Here is a 22,232-nt window from a genome sequence, read left to right as displayed (position 1 = left end):
TTGTTCAGTGTTAAAACCCTTTTATATATCTATAGAATTTTTGTTTGGCTCATATTACAAAATGTGACGTGGCTATTTCAAGAGAGATGATTATTTTTGGTTTATCTAATGACATCGATCCGTTTCCGGGCTATCATGAAAACAGATATGTTATATTTATGGCTATGGCGGTAGCTCGCTTATGCATATCGTCAATGTGGTTGAAACCAGAAACACCTGTATATGAAATGTGGCGGGCAAAGTTTTATAATGTTTTTTTATCTAAAATGTAATCTTTATCGGATTAAATCACTTAGGAAAATGCAAAAGGGGTGCAAAATTTGGCAGGCAATGATAGACCATTTAGATCCACAAGAATGACCTTTTTCTTCGTTATATATGATGGTACTGCTTTTTTATGGCATTGTATTTTTGTTATTGCCTTCATTTTCTTTTTTTTTATTTTACTTGTTTTTTTAGGTGTCATTGACTGTGTATCTGCACCATAAGCATGTCTGTATATACAATTTCTGGCTAAGCTATGATCGTTCTGTATCTTTTTTGTATATGGCTTTGAACTGAACCCAATAAAAAAAAAAGAAACACAGTTGGGTGAGTGGGGCTTTGGTTTCTCAGATTTCTGTGGCTCTTATAAGAGAATGGCAGTTCATGCAGTTAGGTTTATTCTCAAACTCATGCCTAATAATCTTAATTAAGCAATCATTATAGCTACAAAATGGGTAAGTTTGAAATTCACTGTTCAAAATCAGGTCACTGGAGTACTTGGGTAAAAGCTGACATTTTCCTTCCCAATGGAAGTATGGACAGATGCATCTATGATTCACTCTGAGTAAGTAAAGTTTAAATGTAAGCTACATGTATGTAAGAAACCATACTGCATGCTTCTGTCTACTATTCTCCCTAACCTCTTTTTAATCACATTCTCATCAATTAATTTGAAATGCTCTAATTACTTACCGATGATTACATTACTCCAAGTGCTACTCCATCATTTTAATTCATTACAAATGAGGCACCCTTGTTTCTTGAGACGCCAATACTAAAGCTACATTCCAAACAGAAATCCCTCCACCGCCATGCCTACCACTAGTTCTTCAGCCTAGAACCAAAAAACTCTCAGTTGTCTGGGCCAGAACAGGGAGGTGGAAGGTAAGCGTGAATTAAAGTGAGGGAGTAGGACTCGGAGTAATGCAATTACCAGTAAGTAATTCCCTGACTTGAATTCATCACCAATGAGAGCTAGCAAGCAATAACCAGTGAGCAACTGCAGTTGAATGCTCAAACCCTAAAGAGCGTTTCTTGAAAACATGAAGAAATTAACATGTAACAATTCATATTAAATCCTCGAGGGCAGTTCTCTGGATCCCAAAAAAGCAGTTAATTGAAGCTCCAGCAAAATTCTATAGTGCTTAATAAAGATAGAAGGGAAGGACTAAGTGGCTGCCCTACAATCCTCCGCAATCATGACCTCCTGTATTTCTGCCAAGGGTGCAGGACATATTCCTGGTGGGTCTTCTCTGCATCCTTAAAGGAGGTATCTGGCTTACTGCCTAATGCCAATGAAATCAGGGAACTGGTCCATCTACTAAGAGGAAGTTGCTGGTTTTTCACCCTTTCTAGCTAGGCAAAAATAAGCAAAAACGTCTAAAAAGTGCCAACCTCTGTATGTAGGTAAGCTCGGGCACTCTCACATCCAAGCCATGAAGTTTCTCTTCATCCTCCAAAGATGGAAATAGACCGAACTCAGGAAGCATGTAGTCTTGCTCCCTGGGAAAAGGAGAATTATCTTTGGGAATGATAGAAGGAACTGGTGTGAATACAATCCTATCCTAAAGAAAGGCTGTTGCTATGACAGTGCCCAACTGCTCTACTTTCTTGAGAGTCATGGCTACTAAAAAGAAGGTTTTAAGAGTTATGATTTTTAAACCCACCCCCTCTAATGGTTCAACAGAGATTCTTCAGTGTCTCCAGGGGAATTAAAAGACCCCAAGATGGAAATAGACTAGGAGGGATCAGCAAGATGTTAGATAAGCCCTTAAAAAGACGATCTACTAATCCATCATCATCTTGCAGGTTTCTCCAGGAGCTCATAAAAGCCTTAATGGCTGACTACTGCATCTTTAAGGTGGCTACTCTCAGCACAACGTAGAGCCATCCTGTAAACATTCTAAAATGTTGATCAAATCTACAATAGTGGGATCCAAACAATTCTTACCACACCATCCACTAAAAGTCCCCCATGTCTCCCACAAGATTTAAGTGTGGAGGGCCATCCAGAAGCCTGTAACATAGAAGCTAAATCCTCCTGAACACAACTGTTTCTTAAATCCCTCCTCTCATCTTCCAAGACATCAATTTGAGTTGCAGTTTCTACTCTTATGTTTCCTTCCAGGTCGTCAGAAGAGGAAAACAGTTGGAGCAAACCATGTTGGCCAACCAAACCAACCTGAGCCTTCTCTTTCCTCACTCTAAAAAAAGGTGCTGAGATCAGGAGAAAGGAAGGGAATGTATACAGGAGACGATGAGGCCGCCTGCATGACAAAGCAGCAATAGCCCAAGCTTCTTCCTCTCTTCCCTTTGCACAAAACTTTTGGAACTTTGCATTTTTCCTGGCGGTAAGGAGCTCTATCACTGATGACCCTAATGATGAACAATAAGATGAAACTCCCTTGAAGGAAGGGAGAAGTCCACCAATAAAGGGGTTTTTCTGCTCACGTTGGCCACTACTGATTTGGAAATCTTCTGAATAAAAAAATGTTGAGATTGATAAAGGTCTCTTTTGTGGTCAGTGAAAGATTCTGTGTGATCCTGGCAAGGGAGTGGGATCTTGTACTCCCTGCTTGTTGTTATACACATTGGCAGTATATGGTCTGTTCTGATCAACAGTGACATACCTCTGATCTTAAGAGAAAGGTATTTTAGAGTCAGTTGAACAGCTTCTTACTCCCTCCAGTTGGAATTTTCTGACTCTCCATAAGGAACCAGAATTCCTAATACTACTGCACTCCCACCCACGCCTCTGATCCCTTTACACCTATTCGGAGCTTGTCTGCCTGTAGCCACTAATGTAAATTTCTCTTCATCTGATGGTTCAATGTGAATCTCATTGCCAAATCCAGTAAATCTGGAGACCAGTTCATCAGCATCCATACCTTCAACTTGTGTAGAACCTTGCCCAGAGAACTAGGAAGTGTAGCTCCAAGGTCTCTGTATGAAGACACCCGTAGTCCTTTCTGCGACATCGGATCTCTGACGTGGGATTAAATCTTGTGTGCTCTATTTTCAGACCGAGTCACTATCCCACAGAGCATGTGGAACTTTCGCCCTACAAAACATAAGATCCTGAGACAGGCTTAAGTTGGACTTTTGCCAATTTATAAGGAAGCTGTGTTCCTGAAGTACAGTCAGTACCCTGTGTGTACGAGAAAACTCCAACTCCCTTGACGGTGCTTGGATCAGCCAGTCATCCAAGTATGTGTGTAGAAATATCCCCTCTAGGTGAAGAAGGAAAACGAGAGAAGTCAGCATCTTTAATATAACCCTCAGAGAGGATTTTAGATGAAGGTCAGCACTCTGAACTGTTAGTGAAATGTACCACTGCAAACCACAAAAAAATCTTTCATGGCTTTCTCGGATAGAGATGTGTAGATATGCGTCCTCGTAATCTATAGAAGTGACAAAGTCTGGAGAATTTATTACGAGAAAAATGGATTGAAGACTGAACATTCAGAAATGGACTGTCCTTACCCAACAGTTCATACAATTTAAGTCCAGGACTGGTCTGCCCTTCTGAACTGGAAAAAGGATTGAGTAGGTCCCCATTCCTTGTTCTATCTCCGGTACTGGAATGATGGCTCTTTTGTCCAATAACTCCTGGATCTTTGCAAGAAAAGCTGCTTGTTTATTATATCATTTGGTAACTGTGTATAGATGATATCTGCCTCGGGTGGCCATTCTAAGAAGTCTATAGCCTGTAGCACAGCTGTTCATGACTACACTCAGAACCATCAATCCAACACATCCTTCTCCAAGGCCTGAAGACATTCCTGGGTACTTCCACCAACTGCTCACAAGACCTCGAGGACACTATTGTTGTTAGGATTTCCTTTTCGCTGATCATGTCTGTTTGAGAATTCTCTCTTGGATGAGGACTTCTTTGGCTAGTACTTTCTTCTCCTGAAAGATGAAGATTTAGATTCCTTCTTGGGGTTAAACTTTTAGGACTAACCCAGTAAGAGCTTGCTGACTTGCTCTTGTATGGTAAGGCGTGCTTCCGATCTTTGAACACCTTAATTATCATTATATCCACTTGCTCTCCAAACAGTATAGGACCATCAAATGGAATTTTTATCAGCATTGACTTCTCAGCTACCTCTGCCTTTCATTCCTTCATTCAGACAGAGGTGTCTTCTAGCAGATATTACCGAATCAGTGGCCATATCTTTTGCTCAAATCACATCTAAAGAGATGTCTGCCATCAGTCTTGCCTGCTGTCCTACAGTTACCTGTATTTCTGAACAATCCTTTCCCTCCTAGATGGATACTGCTAATTTGCCCATGGATTGGGCAACATGGGCTGAGTAAGTACTTGCCTTCAGAGTCAACTTCTCTTTTGAAAATGCATTTCTTGGAGCAGATTCTTTCAATTTACCTGACGCAGAATCCACTGGATTTATCGAAATTCTGCCAATTAGGGTAGTCAAGATAGCATCCACCTTAATGTAATGTGGCAGACAATCCTCACCCTGCTGAAACATATAAAGCTTTTGGAGAAATCTATGCACTGATGCCTGATCCAACTTCCTCGATTCGCTCAAAACTAGATTCATTATTTGCCCATGAAATGGAATGGTCAAAGTGGACAGCTTTACACACTATGTTAATAGGGTTTCTCTGTCATCACCCTGAGAAGGTGGCAACTACAACTTCTCCCTGATGGGAGATAGGATGCTCAGTATCTCCTCTATCTTGACATATTTGCCAGACGATATTGTTGGAAAATTCAATTTCAAAGAACAAGACTCCTGGGGTGAAACTGCAAAGAACATCTTTAACCCCTTTGGCTTTTTGGTTATCTTTTTTGGATTTACCCGCCAATGCACTAGTAACTGACCCTCAATCATATCCTCTGTCTTGGCAGGTGTCATCAGAGTTGGCATGTCCCTGGAAGGAGAGTGATGATTTGCTGCCCTAGATCATATGGCTAGGACTGTACCATCATCAAGACAAAAAGATAGGCGTTATCTTGGTTGATTGTTTTGCCCTTTATGGTTAGCCAACAAACAGTACAGTCAAACTGCTGTCTGAAAGTTTCTAGCAGAACTTAGAAACAACCAATGAAGGTTACCCTTTTTGCAAATTGACACATGACCACATAGCATATTAGACCCAATCCTTATCTGTCAAATACAGGCACCTCTGTCCTTTAAAAACATGTAAGAACATGTGTCTTTTCACAGGGACTTACCCACACCATGTCACTTGAGAGAGCTTGGTCCCTGTGAAATGTGCACAATGCTGCTGCCTCGTAACCCGGAAGCACAGCCTTAGCCACTTGGGAGTAGACCAGACTCCGTCAAAGCTGCTCCTGCAAAAAAATGCTATCGACCACCTCGCGGTCCAACATACTGGTGGCACGCAGCTAGAGGTCTCTCAGTTAGGGACTGGTCCGCATCCCGAGAGGGCACCTAATCCATTGCCGATCTCCAGAAAATAAAATGAAACAAAAATGCTAGGAGGTCCCCTCACCTCTGGCTGATGGCAAGTCTTGGAGAGTACAGAAAACCAGTAGTGTTGGGAGTGAGTGGTTTTTGTTTAGAATGCACAGTTCGAATTGGTGTCTCGAGAGGCAAGGCTGCCTCATTGCTAATGAATTTAAGCGAGGGAGGGACGTATATGGGTAAGGTGTGTTACGCTCCCTTCCTGATGGAGTGACAATACCTGCTTCAGTTATAAATAAGGCTCTAGTAAGATCGGGTACAAGATCCGCTCCCCTGAATGATGGGATTCAAAGACGTTGTGAATTAAGGTTTCTGGAGAAAAGTATACTGACTGAACTTTCATCAACATACAGGATTTATAGCATGTACTTCTGCTCATTTAAAATGCACAGGCTTGGACACCTGAATAATGACTTGTCCTTAACCCGTAGCGTACTCAAAAGTAATCTTACATGTGTTTTGTGAATGTTGATGTTTTAATTGTTAAAGGGAGAGTTTATGAAAGGATTTAGGGGCAGATTTATGTTAACTGGCGCATCCCCAGGGATGCGCCAGTTAACGTGCGCCACAGCTCCGCCACCCATGGTGCGCCGCATTTATAATGCGGCGCACCATGGTGCAAAAACGGCACAGATGCGTGACGCATCTGTGCCGGAAATGTGGCGCATTGCTGGAGTTACGTCGCAAGCGCGACGCAGCTCCAGCAAGGCTCAGGGGTACACCATGTGCACAATGCTGCGTCAAGACCTACGCCTGCTTCAAGCAGGCGCAGGGTTTTGACGCAGCATTGTCCTGAAAGTGACTGAGTGAAATCTCATAGATTTCACTCAGCCACTTTCAGGAGGCATTCCTGCACAGGAACGCCTCCTTATGGCGCAGTGCTTTACAATGTGACGCATCTCCTAGATGCGTCATGTTGTAAATAGGGCGCATTGTTTGCGCCGCAGTTGCGTCAAATAAAGTGACGCAATTGCGGCGCAAAGAGGCGCAACGGCCTCATAAATCTGCCACTTAGAGTCTTATTTAGACTTTTGAGGAGCGACCCAACAGGTAGGCGGAAGTCATGACCCTATTTAGAAATCCCCTCCTGCTTGGCAGGGTTGTCTGCAGTGAAGGGAGCTGCTGCCACAGCGGCTCCCATTACTGCAGTAAAGTTTTCTGTGTGAGATTCATGTTTAAAGCACCCACTATACAACTTTTTTTGCTCAGAGAAAACAAATGACCAACGTAGGAGTTTGTTTTCATTGGCCAAAATATAAAAGGCAATATCACAAAATAAAATGACAATGTTGAAATTTTTCAAACATTCACCCCCCAATCTGGGTTTAAGCCATCATTCTTTTGCTTGCCACGTCACCCCAGTTTGGAGCCAGCCAAATCCAAATCAGTCTTGACCCTGCTCCCCATGGGAACAGTCCAGCCTGAACTGCCAGGCCAGGTCCTCCCTGATTCGTGACGTGGTGAGTGTTTGAAAAGTTTTAACACTCCATCCATTTATTTTGTGATGCTGCTTTGGGCGCCCTAAGTGGCTAAAGCTATGCCCAGACGTTGGTTGGTCCCTTGCTCGAAGCACCACTGGATTCAAGCTAGCCTGGCTGGTAAGGGGTGATGCCCCGAAACAGGTCCCAGGATGCTTCTTCCCATCCAGGGAGGACCTGGTTTGGCAGTTCGGCTGGATTGTTCCCATGGGGGGGGGGGGGGCAAGGTCAAGACTGATTTGCTTATAGCTGGGTACAAACTGTGTGATGTGATGAGCAAAATAACAATGGATTATACCCAGATCTGTGACTGAGGGTGAGTGTTTGAAACTTTCTACACTCCGTTCATCATTTTACTTTGTGATGTTGCTATGTGCTCTCCAAGTGGCTAAAGCTATGCCCAGACGTTGGTCCCTTGCTTGCTGCATCACTGGATTCAAGCTTGCCTGGCTGGTAAGGGGTGATACCCCGAAACGGGTCCCAGAATGCTTGCTTACCATCCAGGGAGGACCTGGCTTGGCAGTTCGGCTGGACTGTTCCCATGGGGGGGGCAAGGTCAAGACTGATTTGCTTGTAGCTGGGTCCAAACTGGGTGATGTGATGAGCAAAATAACAATGGATTATACCAAAATCTGTGACTGAGGGTGAGTGCTTGAAACATTTCAACACTCCGTCCATCATTTCATTTTGAGATGTTGCAAAATAAAAATGGCCCAAACGTGCAAGGAGCACTTCCCTTGTTTGTGTGGTTCAGTTAACATTTTTCTCTGCCTGAACAGGGCTAGGGAAAATGAGTGATGGTTGTCCGCTCTCAGCAGGCCAGGATGACCATCACTGAGATTAGTTGTCTTGTAGTGGATGGACTGCAGCGGTCTTAAGGTGGTTGCACTGCTGAGAGCCAGCAGATACTCCACTGAAGATAACACAATACTTTCCTCAATTCTAAATAGAGGAAGGGGACTGCAGATTTGGCGGGGAGGGCAGTGATTAGACTACAAAATAATGAATGTCGGTGCCCAAAGTGATGCTCAGAAGCCTGCGGCTAGCACTACTAAATGTCAGCGTGCCAAATACCAAGACTGGGTAATACCAAATCCACTTCAGATCCCTTTAAAGTACTGCCAGACACCCCCATCCATTTAAATCCCTCTTTTAGGTTCCTGCTTACTCTTCTTCCTTAGTCCCCGTTTGTGTGTTTTAACTCTTGCTCTCAGGAAAAGTCTGAGGAGGAGAAATAAGTGCTGTTCGCCAAACATGAGTGCTGTTGACCCCACCAGCAACCATGGGCTCGAATTAAGCACTGGGGAGTGTGGCTTATGGCATTTCTCCCACTCCAGCAAACCCTAACTAATGCCCGAAGCTCTACATGCTCCGTCCATCACACCCCCTTTTGTACCGCTTTGTTCGCCATAAGTTGGCAGGGTATGCTCAGACGTGAGTCCCTTGCTCACTTTGCCATTGGATTAAAGCAAGCCGGGCTGAAGACGGCTGTAATGCCAGAAACCGGTCCTCGGCAGCTTGTTTCCGGTCCAGGGAAGGCATGGCTTGGCAGTTCGGGCTGGACTGTTCCCATGAGGCACAGGGTCAGACTGATTTGTATATGGCCATGTCTGAACTGGGGTGGCAGAGTGGGCTACAGAACGGTGATGGATTAAACCCAGATCTGTTGACTGGGTGTGAGTGTTTGATTGGTTCAGATGCTCCGTCCATCACCACCCCTTTTTTTACCGGTTTGTTCGCCATAAGTTGGCAGTGCATGCTCAGACGTGAGTCCCTTGCTCACTTTGCCATTGGATTAAAGCAAGCCTGGCTGAAGACGGCTGAAATGCCAGAAACCGGTCCTCGGCAGCTTGTTTCCGGTCCAGGGAAGGCATGGCTTGGCAGTTCGGGCTGGACTGTTCCCATGAGGCACAGGGTCAGACTGATTTGCATATAGCCATGTCTGAACTGGGGTGGCAGAGTGGGCTAAAGACGGTGATGGATTAAACCCAGATCTGTTGACTGGGTGTGAGTGTTTGATTGGTTCAGATGCTCCGTCCATCACCACCCCCTTTTGTACCGCTTTGTTCGCCATAAGTTGGCAGAGTATGCTCAGACCTGAGTCCCATGCTCACTTTGGCACTGGATTCAAGCAAGCCGGGCTTAAGACGGCTGTCATCCAGAAACTGGTCCTCGGTAGCTTGTTTCGGTGCAGGAAAGGCATGGCTTGGCAGTTCAGGCTAGACTGTTCCCATGAGGCACAGGGTCAGCTGATTTGCATATGGCCATGTCTGAACTGGAGTGGCAGAGTGGGCTAAAGAACGGTGATGGATTTAACCCAGATCTGTTGACTGGGTGTGAGTGTTTGATTGGTTCAGATGCTCCGTCCATTGCTACCCCCTTTTGTATCGCTTTGTTCGCCATAAGTTGGCAGGGTATGCTCAGACGTGAGTCCCTTGCTCACATTGCCACTGGATTCGAACAAGCAGGGCTGAAGACGGCTATAATGCCAGAAACCGGTCCTCGGTAGCTTGTTTCCAGTCAAGGGAAGGCATGGCTTGGCAGTTCGGGCTGGACTGTTCCATTGAGGCACAGGGTCAGACTGATTTGCATATGGCCATGTCTGAACTGGGGTGGCAGAGTGGGCTAAAGAACGGAGATGGATTAAACCCAGATCTGTTGACTGGGTGTGAGTGTTTGATTGGTTCAGAAGCTCCGTCCATCACCACCCCCTTTTGTACCGCTTTGTTCGCCATAAGTTGGCAGAGTATGCTCAGACCTGAGTCCCATGCTCACTTTGGCACTGGATTCAAGCAAGCCGGGCTGAAGACGGCTGTCATGCCAGAAACTGGTCCTCGGTAGCTTGTTTCGGTCCAGGAAAGGCATGGCTTGGCAGTTCAGGCTAGACTGTTCCCATGAGGCACAGGGTCAGACTGATTTGTATATGGCCATGTCTGAACTGGGGTGGCAGAGTGGGCTAAAGAACGGAGATGGATTAAACCCAGATCTGTTGACTGGGTGTGAGTGTTTGATTGGTTCAGATGCTCCGTCCATCACCACCCCCTTTTGTACCGCTTTGTTCGCCATAAGTTGGCAGGGTATGCTCAGACGTAAGTCCCTTGCTCACTTTGCCACTGGATTCAAGCAAGCTGGGCTGAAGACGGCTGTAATGCCAGAAACCGGTCCTCTGTAGCTTGTTTCCGGTCCAGGGAACGCATGGCTTGGCAGTTCAGGCTGGACTGTTCCCATAAGGCACAGGGTCAGACTGATTTGCATATGGCCATATCTGAACTGGGGTGGCAGAGTGGGCTAAAGAACGGTGATGGATTAAACCCAGATCTGTTGACTGGGTGTGAGTGTTTGATTGGTTCAGATGCTCCGTCCATCATCAACCCCTTTTGTACCGCAAAGTTCTACATGAGCCCTATCTTGGCTCTTGAAAAAGACATCTTTTATGGCTTAATGAACGCATCAGGTGTCTTTCAAAGAATTTGATTGGTAAAGCTATTTTAATTGCAAAAAGAATTATTTAAAAAATGTGAAAGAGTAAACTGTGTCTAAATATTAGTTATTGATGAGTGTTGTAAGGCAGTCTGGAAAATGTTCTTACCTAAAAGAAAAACTGGCTATTTTAAGTTAGAGAGTACCCGAGATACATGCTGATTAACTTCCAGTGTGTGAATCTTGTTATCTTTCATATCAAATTCGCCGTATTGTCATAATATTTGTTATTCTTTTGTGTCTCTCGTCTTCCCCTCGATCGATTCTAGTGCATGTGTTGATTCCTTTTAGTATAAAAGATTTTTGTTTCTCCGGTACTAAGCTACAGGCACTCAGATATTTGTACATTACATGAAAGGCCCTTTCTCTTTTATTTTTTGCTAGGTTGTAAATGAAAAATGAAAAGAATAAAATAGCAACGTTCAAAGTGGTCTAATCCACCCCAGGAGCATGAGCAAGATAAAACCAAAACAAATCAATATTTCTGTAGTGCCAACAACCCTTCATCAAGTGGCTGCATCCTAATAATAAAGGAGCTGATTTTGTTTCCTAATTTTAGAAGCCTTTGAAGACCTTACTACCACTCAAAGGCATTCCATGCATATGCCTTGACTCTACTTAATGCTGTCACCTAAAGACTTTTTACTTGGAGGCTAGTGGGGTTTCAGTGTTACACGCTTATGTGCTCAGATGCACTAACTTCAGGCCCTGCTTAGTGATAGCAATCCCTCCAGACTAGATATTTCTGCAATCCAGTATATGTTGGCTTCCACATAGCTCTCGAGGGCTTTCATTCTCTTGCAAGAGGACAGTTAAGGCTGCAGTTATTTTTTAGTGTTGGAGTTTTGAAAAGTTTAAGATTTGAGAAATTTGCAAACCTTCCTAGTTAAACTTCAAGTTCACTCATACAATTTTTTTCTGCACACTGTGAGATACTTTTCGCATTATGGAAGGTACTTTTCAATCTAATTGATCCCAGTTGGGAAATATATGTAAACTTTTTTTCTGCAAATTTACCTTTTTGCAAATTTTTTTGCAGTGTCAAATTCATATCGAATTTGTATCTGTCATTTTTCCATTTCCAATGTGAATTGTTACAAAAGTCACGAATTTCACACACATGTGGCAAAGTGCAAAATGTTACTACTTTTACAAAGTTTTCCACAGTACTTGACAAGAGTTTCAAAAGAAAAACTTGGTAACTTTGAACACCACTAATGGAAACTTCATTTTAAACCCAAATCCCAATGGCAACACTCAAACAGTATGTCAAAGCTTTTTAGTAGCTTCCTATGAATTCTCATATCCATTTAAGATGCTCTGTATGTCTTGGGTTTCACTACAACAAAAGAACCCTTGTGACACTGATGCCCGTTTGGTATGTTCAACCACCAAAACCATAAAGATTGCGGATCTATCAATTTCCTGATCATTCGCATCGCTGAACAGTAGCAGTTTGGGTGTATTTAAACTGGTGTTGTTCGGTCCAATACATGGACTGAGAGGATGGGAATACAATTCCAAGATTTTCAGAACTCACCTCCTCCAGGCAGTCACCTGCCACCTCTGGTACATTTTGAAAAGTCTGCTTCAGACCTTGTGCAAATTTCATCACATAATGGAACTTTTACAGGGGTTAGGTCTGGTACCTTGCCTTAAAATTGCAGTAAACATAGTAAAAAAAAACTTTAAACATGGAAAACAAAAATGGGTCCAGCACTGGTAAAGCGTCCAGAAATCAGAATTCCTTTATTTGTATTTTTATTTCACTCCACAATGGTTCCATTTTTTTGTCATTTTGTATTGATATTTTTTCACCTTGTTTTCCTTAGGTTTTTATCTTTTAATGCACTCGACCCAGAGTTGGTTTGGCATAGTGAAAAGGACAAAATATATATATATATAGCTTTGACGTAACAAAATAATAAATAATTGACAACAATCCTCTTTCTGATTTTTTTTTACAAGACCTAAAAAACACACAAAAGAAAAGAAACATGAACGGTTGTGTGAGTGTGTGTCATATATACAAGTAATACCGTACATATATATACCACACACATGTGCGTGCCCAAAGACACACACACACAGGAAAGGCTGATGGTCTAAGAAGTCGTCTGACCAAAAGTGAAATGGCCTTACGAAATCAAGATAAATTAACCCCACATTTCCAGTTCAATCGTAATTAATCTGTCCTTTACAGTCTCTCTCAGCTTCCCTCGCTACCCGATGATCTTGCCTGCAGACATAGGCGGCATGAAAAAATGTTGCACTTCCCCAGTGTTTGTTTGCCCAAGTGTTATGCCATTGCTTCTTAACCTTTGTCTGCCAACATTGGCTGATTTTGCTTAGCTGGTCAGATAAAATAAGCTGGTGAGTACGCCCCTAGTGGTCGCCATCTTTCAATGCACCGGCCCTACATTCTGTGATTTGTGGGTGTTGTTGCAGAAGCTCAGGGGTGAAATGATGTTGCCCTATCACTGTGTTATTTGTGCTTAATAAGCTATCTACAAAGTAAAAAAAGCACAACCCTGCATCACGTCAAATATGTATTGCATCATCACCGACCACAATCCATACCAAAGAGCTTAGCAACCAGTTCCAGAATTAATACCCACTGGCATCACTCTAAACAATAAGAACTCAATGACAGCAGCATAGCTTCCACCACATAGACAACGGCAATAACTCAGAAGGCCCTCAGAGAAACCAAATACACAAGTCCAGCCCCATTTGTAATCTAGGTAGAAGCCTTTCAGGAGAACAGGGTGGGGGAAAGCCTCCTTGGATGACACAAAAACCCAAAATGTTGAGGTAGAACATGCTAAATGGAGGCAGGTTAATTCACTTTTAAATTACACTCAACATTTTCCATCTGGCACAATAAAAAATGAATTATGGTTACCTTTAGGGGCTCTGTTAATCAAATTCAGTTCACAGTCTGGCAGCACTTGCACCTCACAGTACCAAGAGGTGTTGCAATATGAGTACTTATGGCATGAGGGACTGCATAGACAGATCTGCTTTCAACAACAAAGTCAAACTTTACAACTCGGGAGGAATGGAGCAAGATTTGGAAATTCCATAGACATGTCATACTTGGTTGGAAATCCTGAACAGGATAATGGTGACAAGGATAATCCAGGGTAGTCTGCTCATCTTACCAACGCTCTTCTTAAGAGAGCTCAGTGAAGGACTCATCAAGGCACCAGCCCAAAAAAGAAGCCAAGGTTAAATGAAGGGCGGGCAATCCCTCCTAAGGCAGTCAACAGTTAGATCACAGTTGGCAACTTCTGAAGAGCTCTCTTTTTTTCTTTGATGCTACTGTGGGAAAACTGAGGGCATTTACTGGGCATGTTGGCTAATTTGCACTGTTATGCGTAGGATCAAAAGAAATGTATTGACCAGAAAAGAGCAAAGACGCTGAGATGTACTGAGCGACTTTGAGGTTGTATTGAAGTGCGCACTGTGGCCCGCCTGCATGTGCTTGCTGCTACAGTTGATGTTTGCTCTGTCCAAGAGGTGGACTGGCTTACAGGGAAACCAATGTTCTGAGAGGCGCGAGCTTTCGAAGGGCTTACAGATATGGAGCTGAGCCACTCACATGGGGCTACACCAGGCTGTTAATTGATGTCTGTGAAATAGCATAAGCATTGTGAAGCACTTCAACTCGTAATTTGCCAGCACTGATCAGTGCAACAAAAAGAGAAGGAAATGAAATTATGTGGAATTTGTTGCGCTTTTCAAGTGTGCGATCTTCTCGACCAGGATTTTAGAAGCACTAGACTATCAATAAATCTACGTCAGTTTAAAGGAAGACTTTTCCAGTCAAGACTGGGATAAGCACTATGAGTGATGTGCCCAATTCGTTTCTATTGATCACAATGATTACTGTGAGGCAGCAGGGTTGAAATAGCAAAGGAATTGGCCTCCACAGGCCCAACCTCGCTAGGCTTACCAGATCTCCAGAGAGAGGGCCTTACGGAAAGGAGAACACACTAGATTATCTGTTTGTTTTGTGCATTGTATATATTTTAATCAGCTTCTCCTGAACCTTTCCGCCATTCTGCGCTGCAGGGCAGGGGATCTGAGTGGGCAGCAGTCCAAAACAGCCAAGGTGGTATGTCTGTAAACAGCACTCCATGTCATCACCGTAATACAGCTGGTGGGAAAGCATGGGAGAGATTGTCTCCGACAGCTGCATTCGACATCTTGCACAAGCTCTAAAACCTCAACGTGGCAAACACTGAAGAACTGTCTTTGGAAACCACGTAGCTGTACTGTTCAGAAGTTTCCTGGCAACTGCTAAATCATCAGCAGGAGCAGTGCATTATGGGTTCTCGGTGGATGAGCAGAGCAAGATAGCCTCCACATGGCTGTTGCAAATATAGAAAGAAAACATCTTTTGGGTTCACCTGTGACTGATGTCTCTAAAAACAGTGGCAAACCAATGCTACATGAATGACATGAATATGTTGGCAACTCTTGTAAGTTTTATATCACAATTTGTTGAGCCCAATGTTGCACCACGAACCAAAAAAGATCTTATAAAGACCCCCTAATTTTGATCTTCCATGCATTTGGTGTAACTTGAGCTGGATGCCAGCCACATGATCAGAAACAACAACACTACATTTTAGCCATACGCCCAATACCAATTTACTGATATGGGGAGTAAGAAGAAAAGAAGGGGAAACTCGCACTGTTGAGTGCAACTGGTATTATACATCCCCCAGAATGAACTGCATCCTTCTTTAGTCCTTTATCATGGGGTTTCACCCCACAATCATAGCAGATGACTTGACTCTGAATGGCTGAAGGAAATTTGGCAAGAGTGCTGTCGTAGAGCCTTCAATCCCACAGTCCACCTCTGTATTTAAGGCAGTGAAGTTGTGGCAAGGAACTAGAGCCTATCCCGGCCTTAAACATGTTGAAATCAGTAGTAACTAAAAGGGTTCATATCTGGAAAAGGAAAGGCATTGGTCAGTTTGAAACCTCAGGATGGTATTAAGGGGAACACTCAACATATAAGACACAAACTAGTTCAGCAGATCTGATAATGTGTAAACTGCGTGGATGCTGCAGACATATGCTGGACTCCCTGCTACTCAGTGTATCAAAGCCATCAGGAAATGAGATGAACTCCGATCCACTCAGTAATTTTAATGTACGGGCATTGGAAGTAAGTAGACCATGATAACGTAACATAAAGGTGGGCCAACCATTGTTGCAGCATTAAAATCACTGGCTAGGATCTTTGCCCATGTCCCTGGGTCATACTTATAAAGATCTGCGGGTACCCCATCAGGCCCGGGGCTTTTCGGGCTGCTCCCCTACATGCTAGCACCATAACTCACCCACATGGGAGCTAGGGAAACTTTCTGAGATGTACCTATCCCTCCTCAGAAGTAATTGACAATGGATCAGATCCAACAAAGGTTTTCCACGTTCCCGTTTTAAAAAAATGTTCTCAGTCCCTTTGAGGTAACAACTGTCTTGTAGTGGCTGCACCCGCCTACCACACTGCTATCTTCCTCCTTCCTGTACCCTACAGCAGGGAAAGGGTAGGAAGACGAGGACCGCAATACCAGTTATTGCATCCATATTGTCATTCTATTTGGAAGAGGGGAGACATTTCATTTCATGCCAGAGGTGAACACATTCCTAGAGTCAATCTGCAAAGCCCTTGAGATGACAGAAGGTTTGGACAATCAATCAATCAGAGGGTTTTAAACGCACTACTCATCCGTGAGGGTCTCAAGGCGCTTGGGGGGGGGGAGCTCTGCTTCAGTCGGAGAGCCAACCTGAAGGTGTTCAGGGAGGGGGCATGTCTGATGTTGGTGGGGAACAATGGCGCATAATTATTAATATTAGTGCGGAATACTGAAATCCCGGCTGATCGGTGTCTTTTGTAGTTGCTGGTGCATGGAAAAAGAATGCATGTTTTTCTTTAAATTCTTTGCAGCTTCCCCCTGCAGCGGTTTTACAATAATTACATATCAAGGAAAGATGCAAGCAGGACATTCAGATCTCTACAGTTCCTTATGGGACTCTTTTCTGCGCTTCAACCAAAGGCACCAAAAGTGCAATCTTTACCATACATTTTCTCTATCCTGCACTGACCCTATCCAGAACCATGAGATAACCAGCCAAGGTCCAAAATGTATGTCCCCGTCTGTTGCGGGACCTTCGCTTTGCCTATAATATATTGATAGATGAGTTGCTGATGGCACAGGGTGATAGTAACTGGGGATTCCTAAGAAATACAGGGAGCGGTGGAAGGAATCTCCACTTGGTTGCGAGTTAGACATTTGAGAGCTCTCTGCTCAACACTGAACTTCAACAAAGAAATCAAGGAACCCTCGAAGACCCCACCATGTGGCCAACAAACTATTCCACAATCTACCCACGTATGTTACCAAAAGTGCGGCATGTCTCTCCGAACTCCTCAGAATAGCCTCTTCACTAGGCTTGAAATCCCATACTTCTGATTGGTTCACACCTTCTGCAAAGGCACCATACATGGAAACTCCCTGTTCAGATCATCCTAATCCTCAAAACGCGCACAGGGGGACAGGATCTTAAAATCTCACCTACAACAGTGAGACCACTCCTTCCCCGGGTGCAGGCTTAGTGCCAAGAAGTCACTGTGCTTGTAGTGTGGTGCATAATAAACTACTCACTCACTCTTTTCCTCTCACTTTTTCACTAAGACCAAAATCAAAACAGTAGGGGAAAATGAATAACAGTATCTTTGGGTCTTGCAGCAGGGACTCACCGACTCTGCAGTGGCAGTGAGTGACCATGATGGACGGCGCGCATGGACTTTCTGTTGAAGGTGGGTAGAGTATGTCAAAGGTCACAGAAAATCAATGCTAGTACATGGAATATATTACATACAAATTGTGCCAAAATGTTTTTCTTTTTTTGATCGTAGAAAAAAGTCAGCTCCCCGTTCGTCCTCAACTTCCCCGCTTCCTTTGACTCTGTGCTGCCCATTCCCTTGGGGGTTGGAGGGTCACAGAAGCATGTCCCCTCCCTCTACCACCTCCACAGTTTCTCAAACACTGTCAGAAACAGAGCCGCCATCTTCTAGTGAGCGGATTTCACCCTTTGCCCTCCCCCCATTTTTATTTACAGTTTCACAACTTTGTTTTAAGTCTTGGTCCCCCATTCCTAGAAAGAAAATCTTGTAACAACCTATTCTCCCTTACCCCAAGGAAGGGCCAGAGCAAAGTTGTGCTTCAAAGATGGGGCTGTTATTCTTGCAAAAATAAAACTTAAAACTCAGTCCATTTCCTGGGGAGAGGGATCACAGAAACGACCTAGGAAACTCCTCAATGTTGAGGTCTTCCCCAACATTCAGGCCAGTCTAATAAAGGGGCCTTGTCCTCAACACAGCTAAAACAGAAACCTCTAAGAAGTAACTGTTTCCATACTGCTCAGGCAGCTGCCCCTGTCATAGCTGCTGTTCATACATTTCACCACTAGAGGGCAAAGTTTGAGACAGGAATGCTTATAGCCAATTTTCTCTTTAACAGGTACATATTTTATATAGCTAGTATGGAAAGGGGCACCCCAAAGCCAATTGTGGAACCATGTCTTGCATGTAACCACGTCTTCTTTTCCGTGACAAGAAAGGGATAATTTAACATTTCTATTCTGGAAAGCATAAAGAATGCACTAAGGAGAAATGGTGACCGAAAGCAACTCCTGGATTAAACTTCTTACCCCCGAGGTCGCTTTCTTGTGCGATTACCAGCCCGACCAATGCCTAGAAAGAGGCACAGATCTCTGAGGAGAAAGAAGGAGACTGCGGAACAGGGCAAGGAACTGCAGCACTTGGGGGAAACCAATGATGGCCATCCCTGATCACCAGAGAGAAGACACGGCTCTAGCTCCTGGTACTGGCAGAACTGCTCCGAGATACCATAAGTATATTTTTTAAGAAACGAACTGAAAACATAAAAGGAAACACATATTTCTGATTCCCAGGAGTCTTGTATATGCCAACCGGCATCTATATTTTCCAATCGTTGAAATGTCTTTCAGAATCCACGTTTCCCATTGGCTACATCTGTTTTCTCGTGTAGCAATCACTGTCTTTTCACTTCCCAGGCAGCAAATTTTCTTCAGGTTACATTCTCCTCTGTGTACACTACTTTTCTACAGGTTACTACAGTCCATTTCCTGATCTCTGTATCCTGAATTCCCACTGGAAGAAATTTCATTTCCCCATCCTGTTGTCTGTCTTCCCACTGATCAACAGGCAAATACTGGAAGGCGAGCACCTTGTAATTAAACTGAGTTTCCACAAAACAGAGCCATTTCAGTTTTTTTATAGATAAATAGGAGAAAAACAGCAATTTTTGGCAATGGCGACATAAAAGGAGCCACAGAGCCCAGTTCCACCGCTCAGTCTCACAACATGTGTCCAAGTCACTCACGGGAATAAAGTCTACGATAACAAACCATTTCCAGAGTTCCAACTGGTTCAAGTCTGGGTTTCCACTGGTGAAATTCTTGTTTTGCATCCCTGTATCCTAGTTTCTTATTGGCTGCTGTCTGGTTTTGTATCCCTGTATTCTGGTTTGCCAATCGTTAAGTCCAGTTTCTCACACTTGGGTCCATCATTCCAGTTAGGTTGCCCCCGCCCTCTCTTCATCCCCAAGAAATATGGCCTCCACAATTGGACCAGTTACCTCAACATCTGACCAGGATTCTCTGGACTGCGTGGCTCAACAACAGAAGGGGCTTCAGAGGTCTGGGGGAGAATTGCAAATTAAGAGGCAGGCAGAAAGCCACAGTGCACACAGACCCATCTGTTTCAAAGCAGCTTTTTCCTCGTCCCTCTTCCCTTGCTCCCCCCTCTGCTCATTTTTGATTTCAACAATAACTTAATAGTCCTTTTTCTTTTGGACTTCTTCTCTATCTCTCCTTCCTCTTGTCTCATGGACGTATCTCCCAGAAATAATAGCCCTCTCTTCTTTGTGCTTAGCTTCCTGCCATCCCACTCCTTGGCCAGAGGTTGATGTTGGCGTCAAACCCTGTTCCCAAACTGGGTGTCTATATCTCTGCTCGTGTGTGCGCTACCTTCCACTTTCTAAATTATTCCTTCCAAAAAAATAAGGCGGCATTTGTCCCTTAGCTATTTCTTCCTTCTGTCTTCCTCCCCTGCCCACCCCTACCTTTAACCCAAGACCCCTCCCCACCTAACTTCCCTTGACTCAAAAATAAAAGCTCAGGCATGAACAAGGGCCCCCCATTCCCTGCTTTGGGGGAGAGGGGTCAGGGATTTCGATTTTCAGGAGAGTTCAAAGGTTCGTTCCCTGTGAGCTCAGAGGCTGGTGACGAGCTGCATTTGGCCCTCACCTTCGGGCATAGTTCCTTCCAGCCCCGCCTGCACCAGGTAGCCCTCGTTACCCGGTCTTTGCGCCTGGTAGTACCCTTGGAGCTGACTCCGGGGAACAAGGCTGGGCCGATTGGTGTAGTAGATCTCACTGAGGGCAGGAGGGCGGGGTAACACTTCCCCCACCATCACCACAGCTGCTTCGGGGCTGCTGTCAGGGTAAGGGGAGTCCCTCAGGTTGGTCATGCTTGTATATAGGGAGTCTCTGTTGGGGGAGGTGGCTTGGCCATCGGCCGCCTCCGTCAGGTCCGCTGTGCAGCTCTCAGACTCCTCCAGATCGCTCTGGTACAGAATGGACTGCGCCCTCTGGAGCAGCAGAGGCTCTTCAAGAGCTTTGTACATGAGTTCGATCTCTGTGTTCTCTTCGTGGGTCAAGGAAGGGGCGTCCGGGACAATGGCATCGTCCTCGCTGCCGGCCCCCCCTCCATTGGATGTGACAGCAGGCTCACCTGCCCCGTGGCCACGAGTGGTAGTGCCAGCACCACGCAGATTGTTGTGCACCAGTTCAGAGATGATCATCTTTTCGAAGGCAGCAGCATCGGCTAGGTTGCGGCGGCAGTCGGCCATCTTGGCTCCATCTGGGGCAAAGTCACCACTGCGGATGGAGTAGCTGTTGTTGAAGTTGCCGTTGAGTGGGAGGGTATCCATGCCACAATTGTCCCGGTTGCTGGTCAGGGCGTGCTCTAGAAGAAGAACGAAAGGTGGAGAGAGTAATCAGATCGGAAGGACATACACAAGGTCAGAGCAAAGCCCCACATCAAGGGGAAACGCTCAGCACCCTGCATCGTACCAGACTGAAAAAAAAACTGAGAACATTTTTGTTGCAGTAGGGAGCAGTCAAATTGAGTTTTAAAGAAGCCTACAGACTGGGTAAAACATTTTTGTAAACATATAATATATTCATTACATTGTATCATAAAATGCCCATGTAATCCAACAACAATACTCTGAAACCGATATCAGACATCGGGCGATGTAACTCCCCATTAGTATTTGAGGAGCCATTAGAAAGTTTAAAATTACCTTATAGGTTTCCCCTAAACCCTACACATTGCGCTGGATTGTTGATCATATGTCAGTAGCGATGCACATGAAAATACCATGCTATTGTGACCAGCACCATTTTTCTGGCATAAGGTCATGCCTGTTCCTTGGTCCATAAAGCCTCTATGAAAACACTCTACCTCTACAGAGCTCCCTATTTATACCCTGGGGCAATATTTTCCCTACAAAAATGCCTGTGCCTCCCTCCTATACTTTTGTTCAGAGTTATTGTCACCCAATAACATAATTTATGTTGGTGTTCTGTTGACTTGTGGGGTGTCCCTGTCCAGTGCTTCTGTATGTGGTTGCATATCACATTATTGAACACGAAAATGTGCTACAAAAATAGTGCAGCCAGAAGTCCACTCCCATAATATTGTGAACTAAATATAGATTTACTACTATTAACTCCAAATCCACATACCTTGCAGATGTCAAGGTAAACAGATTTGGATTTATCAATAGTAAGTCTATTCTGACCGATGTATACTAACCTTGTTATATTACGCTAGTCGATATTCTGGCTACAAAATGTTTGTGGGGAAATGTTTAAAGCACAGTATTCTGGTAGAATGGCCTGTAGAGTCTAGTGTCTTTTTCTTCAGAGATGTTTTTCTCCTTCCAGCCTCAGGCATACTATATGAATGCGTTGGTCTCTGTCACATCAACAGCCTGGTCTCCAGCTGCGGCCCGTGCAGGTAAGAGCATTGGGGATGGGTTGGAAGGGTGAGGGGGGATTTGACAGACGACCACGGGGGAAAATTGAATAAATATTAACTTTCCCTCGTCATCATCTGTCGAAATCACCCCAAACCAGCCCCACCGTTCTTACCTGCATGGCCCGCGGCTGCTGGTCTCACTTTCTCTATTCTCAGGCTTCAGTAAAAGTCTCACTTATTTGCAAGCTACAAGGATTTAAATGGTTTGTTTGAGATTGTCACTTAAAAACACCAGGTTCTTTGAGTTAGGCTACAACATCGGTATACCATTCTAGAAGAGATAATTCAGTGTCAAGAGGTGGTTGCAACTGAATCTGTTTCAATCCTAAGGGTTATCAGGTAGAAAATGGACGGATCCGAACCAGGACCCTATTGATTTACT

At 44.3% G+C, this 22,232-nt stretch overlaps 1 protein-coding gene across 1 annotated transcript in view; it reads right to left on the bottom strand.

Annotated features, from left to right (window-relative positions):
- Positions 1-17,607: 17,607 nt before the first annotated feature.
- ADGRL1 (adhesion G protein-coupled receptor L1) overlaps positions 17,608-22,232 on the bottom strand; it is a 607,344-nt gene continuing 602,719 nt past the window's right edge. The window contains exon 23 of the mRNA XM_086961122.1: positions 17,608-20,770. Within this exon, the coding sequence (XP_086817248.1) occupies positions 20,016-20,770 (755 nt within the window). The 3' untranslated portion in view covers positions 17,608-20,015. The remainder of the gene's footprint in view (positions 20,771-22,232) is intronic.

The sequence above is a fragment of the Lissotriton vulgaris genome, chromosome 1_1 (assembly GCF_964263255.1).
Source record: "Lissotriton vulgaris chromosome 1_1, aLisVul1.2, whole genome shotgun sequence".
NCBI lineage: Eukaryota > Metazoa > Chordata > Amphibia > Caudata > Salamandridae > Lissotriton > Lissotriton vulgaris.
Note: the sequence above shows the minus strand (reverse complement) of the source record. Positions and strands in the feature narration are given on the sequence as shown.